This window comes from Podarcis gaigeae (genome assembly GCF_964106915.1).
Source record: "Podarcis gaigeae genome assembly, chromosome: 10".
NCBI classification, from domain to species: Eukaryota; Metazoa; Chordata; class Lepidosauria; order Squamata; family Lacertidae; genus Podarcis; species Podarcis gaigeae.
Genome location: NC_139686.1, coordinates 66,083,724 through 66,096,347, shown reverse-complemented (window position 1 = coordinate 66,096,347; position 12,624 = coordinate 66,083,724). Strand labels below are relative to the sequence as shown.

The 12,624-nt window shown below is 42.0% G+C and overlaps 1 protein-coding gene across 10 annotated transcripts in view; it reads left to right on the top strand.

Annotated features, from left to right (window-relative positions):
- Positions 1-12,220, top strand: part of GRAMD4 (GRAM domain containing 4) — a 114,611-nt gene extending 102,391 nt beyond the window's left edge. For all 10 annotated transcript variants that reach the window (XM_083701516.1, XM_083701517.1, XM_083701511.1 and 7 more), the window contains 5 exons: positions 599-746; positions 1,260-1,353; positions 4,279-4,363; positions 6,729-6,797; positions 8,558-12,220. In XM_083701516.1, the coding sequence (XP_083557642.1) occupies positions 599-746; positions 1,260-1,353; positions 4,279-4,363; positions 6,729-6,797; positions 8,558-8,659 (498 nt within the window). In that variant the 3' untranslated portion in view covers positions 8,660-12,220. The remainder of the gene's footprint in view (positions 1-598; positions 747-1,259; positions 1,354-4,278; positions 4,364-6,728; positions 6,798-8,557) is intronic.
- The last annotated feature ends 404 nt before the right edge of the window (positions 12,221-12,624 follow it).

The following is a 12,624-nucleotide window of genomic DNA, read 5'->3' as shown; positions in this document are numbered from 1 at the left end:
ACTCTGGCGAGACAGTCCACAGGCAGATAGGGTCTCAGCCTACGTACCAGATGGAGCTGGTAAACAGCTGTCCTGGACACAGATTTGCCCTGTGCCTCCATGGACAGCTGTGAGTCCAAAATGACTCCCAGGCTGTGCCCCTGGTCTTTCAGGGGCACAGTTACCCCATTCAGGACCAGGGAATCCTCCACACCTGCCCGCCCCCTGCCTCCCAAGAACAGTACTTCTGTCTTGTCAGGATTCAACCTCAATCTGTTAGCCGCCATCCATCCTCCAACCGCCTCCAGACACTCCCACAGGACCTTCACCGCCTTCACTGTTTCTGATTTAAAAGAGAGGTAGAGCTGGATATCATCCGCATACTGATGAACACCACTCCCGACCTTTTATAACACTGGTCTACATGGGCAAGACACGCAGTTGTGTTGGGTATCAAGCCTTGGTCCTGTCCCCCCCCCCCCTCCATAAATGCACGTACTGAAGAATAGAGGCAGGGTGTTGTTGTTTTTATAAGGATTGCATAAAATCGGAAAACCGCCCCTGTGCGCTTTATGCATCTGCCGTGCATTAACGGTAATCCGATTTTATTTCCTTGCAGCTTCAAACGGCAACGTCGCGAAGTTGTGTGGGCTCAAGCGCCCCGACGGGAGTAAGCAGAGACGACGACAGCAGCCGATTTCACACCACCAAGAGAGGCAACTTCTATGAAGTATTTAATCTGTCGGAAAACGAACGTCCTTTGTCAGGTAGCAGCGCATACGTAATACACGGGCGTTGGCCGTAAATAGAAGCGCATTTTTTAAAAAAGAATTGCGCGCAGTGCGGCGGTACTGAGAAAATGAACTGCCCTGTAATGTTATCTGCTGTTAGGTCCTGTGAGCAAGAGGCCAAATTAATTTTTTATCTGACATCCATAAGATTCTTTGAGCGAACCTGATGCCTGCCGCTTGGTTTGCCTTTTGTGGTAGCACGAATTTGAGAGGGCAGGAAAGGTTCATAATCCTGCGAGAGAAGTAACTTAACCCAGTTCTTGAAACAAATACTTCAGGGTTTAGAAAAAGTTTTGGTACGCATTCTGGAATTCTGGTACATGGCCTTGTTGCTTTTAAAGAAAGATTTGTCACCATAAGTGAACAAAACATGTCCGCGTTCCGTTTTCTTTTTTGGGGGGGAAATCTCTTTTTCCTGGGCTGCCATTGTGAAGGTTTGGCCCCTTGATTTCTTGCATGAAGTATAATGTGTTTGTTTTCTTTTGACAGTGTGTGAGAATGGCTGGCGCTGCTGCTTAATTAACAGAGACAGGAAGATGCCCACAGACTACATTAGAAATGGAGTGCTTTACGTCACAGAAAAGTAAGTCTTTATGCGATTTGTAAAGGAGTTTTCAGCCTGAGAAAAAATTGACTAACTGGGAGCACCAGCAGTTTTGTAAATTTCAAAGGGAAAAACACAGTGCAGCTACTTTTGCAAGTGCCATTAAACCAAGGGAGAAGGTTAAAGGTATTTCACACGTGTCACCGTAAATAAATGTAAGAAAAATATACAGGGCGTGCAAACTAGCCCTCAGTGGATTTCCCCCCTCATGAGAATGCCAGAACTTGTTGCAACAGGATCCATTCACTGTTCACATGAGGTAGAACCAATTCATTAAATAGTAGGCGTCTCCTCAAGAAATAATAAGAGAATTGGATTTAATGGGTCAGAAAAGAGTCACCCAAGTGTAGCTGTAATATCCTGGGTGCAATGAAGTTCTATCTCAAAAGGTAAACAGCGTTTCTGTGCGCTCTGGCTTCCGTCATGGTGTTCCGTTGCGCCAGAAGTGGGTTTTTTTTAAAAAAAATTAATTATTTATTTGGTTTTTCAAATTATAGTTTTACAATCAGATATCCAACATACATAATAAAAACAAGATTCCAAGGAATCTCCTGGACTTCCCTCCTCCCCTTTGTGGGTTCTATTGTTAATCCTCCTGCATCTTTTATAATAATCCAAATCTTTTACATCTCCATTATATCCAAAAATCACCATTAAACGGCAATCCTACTCACGATTTTAACCGTTTACAATGGTCTAAGATAAATTAAAAATTTTCCCCATTCCTTACTAAAATTTTGGTCTTCCTGATTTCTGATTCTGAAGAAGTGTGCATGCACACGAAAGCTCATACCAAGAACTGACTTAGTTGGTCTTTAAGGTGCTACTGGAAGGAATTTTTTTTGTTCTGATTCTTCCGGTCATTTTTGCCATTTGAGAATAATCTATCAACTTAATCTGCCATTCTTCTCTGGTCGGGGCTTTATTTTTTTCCATCTCTGGGCCAGTAACATCCGCGCAGCCATGGTCGACCACGCCATAAGTGGTTTAGTCATGCTGGCCACATGACCCGGAAAGCTGTCTGTGGACAAACGTCAGCTTCCTGGGCCTGAAGGCAAGATGAGCACCGCAACCCCATAGTCACCTTTGACTGGACTTCACTGTCCAAGGGAAATTTACCTTTTTGTTGCGATGCGGGTGACGCTGTGGTCTAAACCACTGAGCCTCTTGGGTTTGCCGATCGGAAGGTCGACAGTTCGAATCCCTGCAACGAGGTGAGCTCCCGTTGCTCTGTCCCAGCTCCTGTCAACCTAGCAGTTCGAAAGCACACCAGTGCAAGTAGATAAATAGGTACCGCTCTGGTGGGAAGGTAAACGGCGTTTCTGTGCGCTCAGGCTTTTGTTACGGTCCTCTGTGTGCCAGAAGCAGTTTAGTCATGCTGGCCACATGACCTGGAAAGCTGTCTGTGGACAAACACCGGCTCCCTTGGCCTGAAAGCGGAGTTGAGTGCCGCACCCCATAGTCGCCTTTGACTGGTTTTAACCATCCAGCGGTCCTTTAGCTTTTCCTTACCATTCTCAAAAGTAGACAGGTAAAAGTGAAATGACCTGTAGTGGCTGGATTTCTGCAGTCTGAGGAGAAATGCTTCAGACTTCGAACTCGGTGAACCTGATGTGTTTCTGGAATACGTTTTCTTGGTGCCATTCCATGCACATGTTAGGCAGATCTCGGAGTTCTACACATTCATATACTTCAGAATCAGAAGACGGAGGGCTGAGCCAAATGAACTTATAAGAAAAATTTATTGGCGTGAAAGGGGGCATTCTGGGAAGCTGAAATAATTTCTCCAGAGGCCTTTCTTTGTTACACCTGTGTGCTGGTGTTAGGCTACATGACCATGTCACTCAAGACAGACAAAGCTCTCCAGGAAGTGTTGCTGCCATTCTAAAGTATTATTAAAGTGACATGTTATATGTCTGGCTCGATCCCAAGGGCTCTGCAAATTGCACCCATAGAAGAGTTGGGAATCTTAAACCTATCTCCTCCCCTGGGATTTTTTCCTCTGCTGGCTAATGCCAGGGCAAGTGAGTTGTGCTCCTGGCTGTCCCTCTATATGATAGATTAAAGTACACACCATAGAGCCCCAATATTCTCACCCCATAAACTTGTTGAAACCCCCTCACCGGCTCCTCCCAAGGCCACCACATGAGCCTCTTTGGCCCTGAACAGGCCTCTTCTAATTTGGAACAGAAACAGCTTATTTTTGCTCTCAGTGGAGTCACCCCTTAGCCAGAACTTATTTACGGTGTCACTCTTGCTAGGAAAAAGAGCATTTCAAAGCAAAAAAGCAGCACCCAAACTGTAGTCAGTTGAGCCTTAATTTGTGCTGGGTAGTTATTTGCCTTCACAGGGGTGGGAATATCCCCTTATTGCCAAAGGGGGTGTTCTTTTACCTCATCTGTAATCTTCAATATTCCACAAAACAGACAGAGCTTCAAGTTATGGGTGATACCAAACATTGTCACACTCAGGGCAGGCCAATTGATTTCTGTGGGTATGTCAATCCTTTAAAAAAAAAAAAATAGACTAAAAGCACCTAGTGGTGAGAAAGAGGATATTCCTGAGACTTGAATCTTTCCTGATGAATGGAAGTGATATATCTGTGTGGAATTCCTTATGGAAGGGTATTTAATATGTGATGCTTCTAGCATTGTGTATGCACATGTTTTGTTTGTAATGTCAGTGTATGACAGTCTCTAAAACTATATAGAGCTTAGTTGTTCGATTTGGTGTAACTGCTCTTTCATTTTTTTCCCCATTTGTCTGGCAATTTAATTATTCCTTGTTGATTTGCAAAGTGGTTTGTATTTAAACTAAAAATTGAAGTTAGTTGGCAAGGCTTTGAATCATTTTGGTCCTCAAACATCTATATAATATGTAATGTTTTCCTTTCCTTTTGTCCAGTTATTTGTGCTTTGAAAGTTCCAAATCTGGTTCATCTAAAAGAAATAAAGTTATAAAATTGACAGATATTACAGATATTCAAAAGGTAGGTCCATGGTGTCTGTTTAACATGCTGTTTTTAAATAATAAGGATGAAGGTTGTATTCCTGTATCTTGAGGCAAAACATTTGAACATCACATTGGCGCCTAGATCCAGTCTCTGTACAGAGGTGGAAGCCCCTTCTGGTCATTGTGTTGTGTTTCTTTGTTATGATCTGTAGAACCTTCAGATCATGTGGATCTCCTTAGCGCAACAACTCTGAAATACTTGTCTCAGCTAACTGACCCAGGAACTACCTTTCCAAGCATATTTCTGGGCCATTGCAGATCCTACCCTAGGAGCCATCCCCTAGGGACCTCCATAAAATATTTGAGGGGGCAGAGCTCCCCCAAAGTTGATGGGCATCGCCATTCAAATGATGAGTGTCTTGTGATTGATTATGCAATGTTGTATTCAAGTTGGCACCCCTAGACCCAAGTATGTGGGTGGTGCTGTGGTCTAAACCACTGAGCTTCTAGGGCTTGCCAATCAGAAGGCCGGTGGTTCGAATCCCTGCGACGGGGTGAGCTCCCGTTGCTCAGTCCCAGCTCCTGCCCACCTAGCAGTTTGAAAGCATGCCAGTACAAGTAGATAAATAGGTATCATTGCGGTGGGAAGGTAAATGGTGTTTCCGTGCATTCTGGCTTGCGTCATGGTCCTCTGTGCGCCAGAAGCGGTTTTGTCATGCTGGCCACATGACCCGGAAAGCTGTCTGTGGACAAACGTCGGCTCTCTTGGCCTGAAAGCAAGATGAGTGCTACAACCCCATAGTTGCCTTTGACTGGACTTAACTGCCATGGGGTCCTTTACATTTTACCTTTTAGTACAGTGATGGGGAACTTTGGGCCTGAGAGCCAAATGGAGCCATCTAGGCCTCTCTGTTTAGCTCTGGGGACTCCTTCCCAGGCCACCCAAGCCTCACCAGCCCTGCTTTGGACTCTCCTTGAGAGTTTTGGCCTAGCTCTCCATACAAAAAGATACAAAAACTACCATACAAAAAGATACCTTTCATATGCCTAGCTCCACCTACCGCTCTGGTAACTTCAAGGTTAGATTACTGCAATGTGTTATACGTAGGCCTGCCTTTGAAGACTGTTTGGAAACTCCAGCTGGTACAGAATTCAGCGGCCAGGTTGCTCACCGGAGCAAGACAGTTTGAGCATATTACACCGATCCTGGTCCAACTGCACTGGCTAGCAATTAGCTTCCGGGCCCAATTCAGAGTGCTGGTTTTGAAGCCTTAAATGGCTCAGGACCGCAATACCTCAAGGACCGCCTCTTCCCATATGAACCTACGCGGACCCTGAGATCATCTTCTGAGGCCCTCCTTCGTGTGCCCCTTCCTAGAGAGGTTTAGAGGGTGGCAACATGAGAACAGGGCCTTCTATGCAGTGGCTCCCCATCTGTGGAATGCTCACCTGGTGCCTTCATTATACACTTTTAGGTGCCAGGCAAAAACTTTTTAACAAGGCCTTTTGTTGACCTGATTCACAACCTATACGATTTTAAAATGTGGCTCTTTTGGGGGGGATTGTTATTGGGTTATTGCTTTTGGTTTGATTTTATATGTTGTGGTCTTGCTGTGAACCTCCCTGAGACCTCCAGGTATAGGGTATAGAGAGGCTGCCCAGGAATGACAGTGGCCCTCAAGCCTGCAGAGGGGTTGTCCACCCCTCTCCTAGTATTATGATGTTACGATACGATACGATACGATATCTTTATTGTCATTGTCCCTTGCGGAACAATGAAATTGAAAAACTACATAAAACTACATAAAAACTACATAAAACATTCAAAACCCCCTAAAAACTCTAAAACCCCATTTTAAAATACACTATACTACAGAGACCCCTTATGCTGCGTTTAGAACCAGAATTGCATTAACGTAGAAATTGTTTTTCAGGTGGCCTTTATTACCCTATACCTTCTTCCAGAAGGCAGAAGCTGAAAGAGATCATTTCCGGGGTGCGCACTATCCTGCGCTATCTCTGCCGCTTTCTTATGGCACCTGGCAGCATAGATTTGATCTAAGGTGGGAAGAGTGCACCCGATAATTCTCTCTGCAGTCTTTACAACCCTGGATAGCATTGTTTTTTCCCTGGCCGTGCAGCTCCCAAACCACACGCACAGACCATAAGTTAGTACGCTCTCCACAGTGCAATGGTAGAATGCCATCAACAGGTCCTTTGAGAGATTGTTTTTCCGGAGGATTCTCAGAAAATATAACCTCTGCTGATGTCGTTGTTTTAATGCCCTCCCTTTTGTGCTATCGACCTGAGAAGGTCTCCAGCCCTGGCCAGATTGGAGCCTTTCCCACGTTGCCTCCACCGGTTCAGTATTTAAATATTTCCTTTTTCTTTCTTCTTTTCAGTACAAAGTGCTTTCCGTCCTTCCCGGATCCGGAATGGGGATTGCGGTATCAACGCCGTCTACGCAAAAAGTGAGCAAGCAAATAAAAGGATCTTATTCTGCCGGCTGAAATATTAATGCTTGTCTGTTTTTGGAGCACTTAACTTGAGCCACGCGGATTCCTTTACTAAACTTTTTTTTTTAGTTGTTGCAAGCATCTGTGCTGCAATTTGCAACGAAAGGGAATTTAGTCATTATCTTCAGGGAAAGCGAAAACGTTTCGGGTCCTTTTTTAGCTTGCATATGCATGGGCCGTCTTAACAAAAATCCACCACAGCGAGTGTTTTAGAGCAAAAAGGGAATAGTGAGTCACGTTCTTTGTCAGTAGTAATGGAAAGAGCATGGTGATTTGGGGAAGTTAATGATGAGAAACGTATTTAGTGAAGGCGTTTGGTAACAATGACTTGAAAGTAACCTGAGAATAAGTCCCATTGAATTCAGTGAGACTTCTTCTTTCCCCCCAATTATAGTTTATTAAATTTTCAAAAAACAACAATACACAAATACACTCCAATGCATATTATTGTTTCTTTTATTTTGTTGACTTCCCACCCTGATTTTCATGGTAGTTTTTTTTTTAATTTCTCCCCCTTGCTGCACCCTATTATTTCTCTCCTATAGCATAATAACAATACAGTTGTACCTTGGAAGTCGTACCTTGGAAGCTTAGTTCCCAAACATTTTGGCTCCTGAATGTCGCAAACCTGGAAGTGACTGTTCCGGTTTGCAAACTATTTTTGGAAGCCCAACGTTCGAAGGGGCTTCCATGGCTTCCAATTGGCTGCAGGAGCCAATCGGATTAATCTGTTCCAGACTTTTAAAAACAACCACTAAAACAGCAATTTAACATGAATTTTACTATCTAACGAGACCATTGATCCATAAAATGTAAGCAATAATCAATATACTTTACTATAAAATACCATATTTTTCGCTCTATAAGACGCACCAGACCACAAGACGCACCTAGTTTTGGGAGGAGGAAAACAAGAAGAAGAAAAATTCTGAATCTCAGAAGCCAGAACAGCAAGAGGGATCACTGCGCAGCGAAAGCAGCGATCCCTCTTGCTGTTCTGGCTTCTGGGATAGCTGCGCAGCCTGCATTTGCTCCATAAGACGCACACACATTTCCCCTTACTTTTTAGGAGGGAAAAAGTGAGTCTTATAAAGAATAAAATACGGTAAATAAGACAGTATTGTAGATGATAAAAATTAAAATTATTTTTTTTCTTATCTGCACTGATGATAGTCATTGTTTAGATGGGGTTTTTTTTAATCCATTTCCGAAGTCGCTCAATCAATCAATCAATCAATCAATCAATCAGTAGCTGAACTGGGATCCTCACAGTCACAAAAACAAATTAACTGAAAAAGCCTCAAAACAAAAAATGCAAAATAAATAGCAACAACAAAAGCAGCAAACATCAGCTCCAAATATCACCTTAGAACACTGCAATCAGAAATGGAAGACTTGAATTACAATGGGAGGGGGACACAAATTAGCAGTGGAACAGGAAACACAGGGGGACGCAAATTAGCAGCGCAACAGGAAACACTGGGGGATGCAAAATGGAGCACGTTTGGCTTCCTAAAAGCATTCGAAAACCGGAACACGTACTTTCAGTTTTGCAGCATTCGGGTTCCATGTTGTTTGTGAACTAAGCTGTTCAAAATCTGAGGTACCACTGTATAGGATTGCACAGTTAATTCTTACCGATGCACTAGAGATCTCCGTATTTCAGTCATTATTGTTACTGACTCTTCTGCTTTTCTCTTCCTCCCCCCTTCAAGCCTTTGGTGTTTGGTGCCATGGTACACAGAGACGAAGCTTTCGAGACAATTTTCAACCAGTATATCAAGATAACTTCTGCAGCATCCACCAGCGAAAGCTAGCAGATCACCGTGGGTTCTCCTGGGGAGACTTCTATTAATTTTACTCACTCGGTAGTGAATAAAAAGGTGGAACATCCTTCATCGGTTCTGCAATAATTTTCTTTGATGCATATGTCTTACGTTACACACAAGTGTATTTTATATACGCCTTCCATGTCTTTGTTTTTAAAAAAAGCTTTTGTAAAAAACAGAAAAATAAAAAACACGGCGAAAGTGCTATCATCACTATTAGCCTTGCACATCAAGCACTTTTAATGTTTATTTTACGGACATTAAAAAGCTTAGGAAGATCCTTGGCAAAGCTAGCTCGAGGGGCAGCCCATAGAAGCTGGCTTGCGCTACCCTGAAATCCAAGGGCGTGATGGTACAATCTCAGCAACGGGTTCTGCGCACAGTCCAATTATTGTCGATTTCAGTAATGCCACGTAACTGGGTGCAGAATGGCAGCCTGACTTTGCAAAACGTATAAACTGCGTGTTTTTGGGAGCCCTGATAAACGAATTCTGGAGAGCTTTTGATAAATATAAATAATATTATTCGAGCATATGGAATACCTGTAGTTACTATGTCTGAGCAAACTTTCTTGCTAAGACCCCTGTACCTTATCAAAGAATTCCCATCTTTTGGAGTCCGTTGTGCTGAGAAATAATAATAATGTCTCACAGTGAAAGTTGGCCTGCTCTTTCATCCCCTGATAAGATAAACCAGAGGAAGCCACTGTTTTCAATAGAAAGCACCTTTTAGTAAAACTTGTCATTTTTGTGACGAATCTCCATTTTTAGGAACTTCATTTCCCTTGCCCCACCAAGAATAAATTGGCATTGTGCTGCCTTTACAGTTTCACTGATTTTCTACTTTCTTCTTTTAAAACGTTTGTTCTAATGAGGTGTTTTTTTTAAGTTGTGAAAATTGGTTTCCTGTAGTCCAGGCTCACTCTATGAGGGCAGGTTTGCTCATCAAATTCGCACAGCAGAATGTTTGGTCTCCCCTCTCCTCAATATAGTAGTATGTTTGGGAGTGTGGGGGTGGTGTTTTTCCCCCTATGCACAAACATGCCAATTTATTTTCCGTTGCTGATCGTTCTTGCCTCTTGCAGGCTTCCTCTCTGCTTTTTAATTCAATAACACTTTGTACGCGGAAGGCTTTAATCAAGAAGAACTAGGAATGGACTCCCGATTTTTCAAGCGCTAACTCCATGTTATGTGCAAATGCATATATATAATGGATTACCAGTGGACCAATTTTATTATTTTTAAATGAGCAGCTTCAGGGGTTTGGAGATTCTGAGCAGAGAAGTAATTTGGGATCTTTAACCCTTTCTGCACTTGCATTTTCCATCTCATGAGCATTTCCTCGGCTGCTTACCCTGTGAGCTTCCAAGTCCTTCATCGGCAAAGGGCAAAAACGCAACTGGAACCCCAGCGGGAGGGAGAGGGTGAAGCAGTTCAGTTGGGGAAAGGATTAAGCACATACACCTCTGCTTGCTCCATCCTAAAACTTGTATTCATTTTTCTTTTTAAAAAGGCAATAGGGGCTCTGCTTATTAAACAGTGCACTTGGTGCAGGAAAATGAATTTCTGTGGACTTCAGGCTTTGTTAGGGTAGAAAACTGCTTTCTCCACATTGTTTTAGAAGAAATAAATTTGCAAGGGAAATAAGCAGTGGCAGGATTTTGCAAAACACACTTTTCTTCAACTGCAAAACTCCTCTTCTCAAAGGGACTTAAACAGACTTGGAAGTTTAGTCCGGTCCTGAATCCGAAATGTCAATGTAAGATTCACAGTATTCCAGTTTCACCAAGAGCAATGTTGTAAGTTTCTCGGCCCAACACAACTTCATTTTTTTAAAAAAGGCAATTGGCAATTTATATACTTTTTTTTGAGCAAGTATGTTGTATACCCTTTGAAACCAGTTGAAGGAACATGGGCATAACACATGTTGGACTTTTATGGGAGGGTTTTGTCAAGCATCAGCTCAGCAGGTAAACAAGTTGATAAAAAGATGGGTAAAATAAGCATTAAATCAGAATCGTAGAATGTTGAGTTGTCTTTTCAACAGAAGCAGATCCCATGAAGTTCTCGTTTTTTGAAAAACAGATTATATTTTATACGGAGTGAGCTGTTTTTCTTATTTTTGTATCATTTTCAAATGTAATTTTTACCTTCACTCTGATCATGAAAGTACTGGTTCTGGTGAACCCCTCCCACTTGTGGCCGACTGAAGTATTGTTCTAGAATGTGGTTTCTTGAAGTCCTGTCCGGCTGTGATGTATTGATAATGCCACAATCAGTCCCTTACCTTTTCAGAATAGAACAATGAAAATAAAATGCCAGTATGTCGTAGTTTTTAAATTTTAGTTTCCCCTCTCTGCTGTGATACTACTAATACAGGTTTGTTCGAAACAGTCTGCACTTTGAACAATGCAAACTTTTTTTAAAAATAAAATGCTATGGTAGTAATGTATTTTGCAATCTGCAGTGCAAAGAGGGTTCATTCCATTATCAAGTAAACGAACTGGATATTTACAGATCAAATCTGCGATAAGGTGGGCAGACATGCATATACTTTTGCAAAATCCAACTTGGCATTACACAGAAGTACCGCAAATTTAACTGCTATGTCGTGTGATAGGCCATTAGTTACAATAACCTAAAAATAACTTTGGCAGTCTTGAATACCTTAACTGTTTTTTATTTCCTATGTCCTGAAATGTTGAGCATTTGCCAGGCTATTCTGTACTGATGTAACCACTCTTAGGTTTGGTCTGAATTCATCTCTTTCCATGGGATTTGCGGTATAGTCCAACTGAATTTAGGTTCAGTAGGGCGACTGAATGTGAAGTATTATTTTTCAGCAACATTTTTTAAAAACCACTCTTCATAAATTTGCTGTATCAATATGTATTGTTCTGACTCTATCTGTGGCTTATTGGTGAATATTTGTATTTAATTAGATAACTTCTACTCTCTTTTTTTTGGAAGTGATCCAGTTTGAGAACCTTTTTCAAGATAAAGGCGGATGAAAGCTGATCACATTTTATCTTCCCTTTCTAAAATTGCCAGAAACGGAAGTTTTATTACACGTGTTAGTTTTGCGAGGCGAGATTCGACTTCGGACGAATTATGTAGCAACGTCGCACAAAAATCCAGCAAAAACCAATTCACGATGAGTTCTGCAGACCGAGTGAGGAAGCGCTGGAGAGATAGGAACATTTACAAACCCTTAAATCAAACCAACTTGGTAGTTTATAATGAACGATGTACATTTTTGGCAGATATTTTTTTATTTCTGCTACTAATCATTAAATAGAATGGATGTGAAATAATTTTTATGTCTGAGGTTTGAGTCTATATTTTGAAGTTGTAAATATTTCATTAGCAGTGTAACTTTTGTTCAAGAGGAGACTTGTACTGTATCAGAAATTGAACTTAAAAAAATAAATTGCCCTGTACATTTTTTAAAGACACTTGTTTAAAGAAAAAAAGAAGGGGAGGGGGGGGTCTTGGTATAAATTATAATTTTTATTTAAATAAAATAAACCCTAAAAATGCTTTGATGCTACCAAATGTGCCTGTTTTCCTTCAGACTACACAGACAGTTCTTTCTTTCTCTGCCTGTGTTGGAGTTGGTGTTTCTCAGCCTTTTCAAGACATTGGGAGATGAGACGGGGGGCTTCTGGAAGTACCTGGAGTACTGTGTCCAGTTCTGGGCACCACAGTTCAAGAAGGACACTGACAAACTGGAACGTGTCCAGAGGAGGGCAACCAAAATGGTCAAAGACCTGGAAACGATGCCGTATGAGGAACGGCTAAGGGAGCTGGGCATGTTTAGCCTGAAGAAGAGGAGGTTAAGGGGTGATATGATAGCCATGTTCAAATATATAAAAGGATGTCACATAGAGGAGGGAGAAAGGTTGTTTTCTGCTGCTCCAGAGAAGCGGACATGGAGCAATGGATCCAAACTAC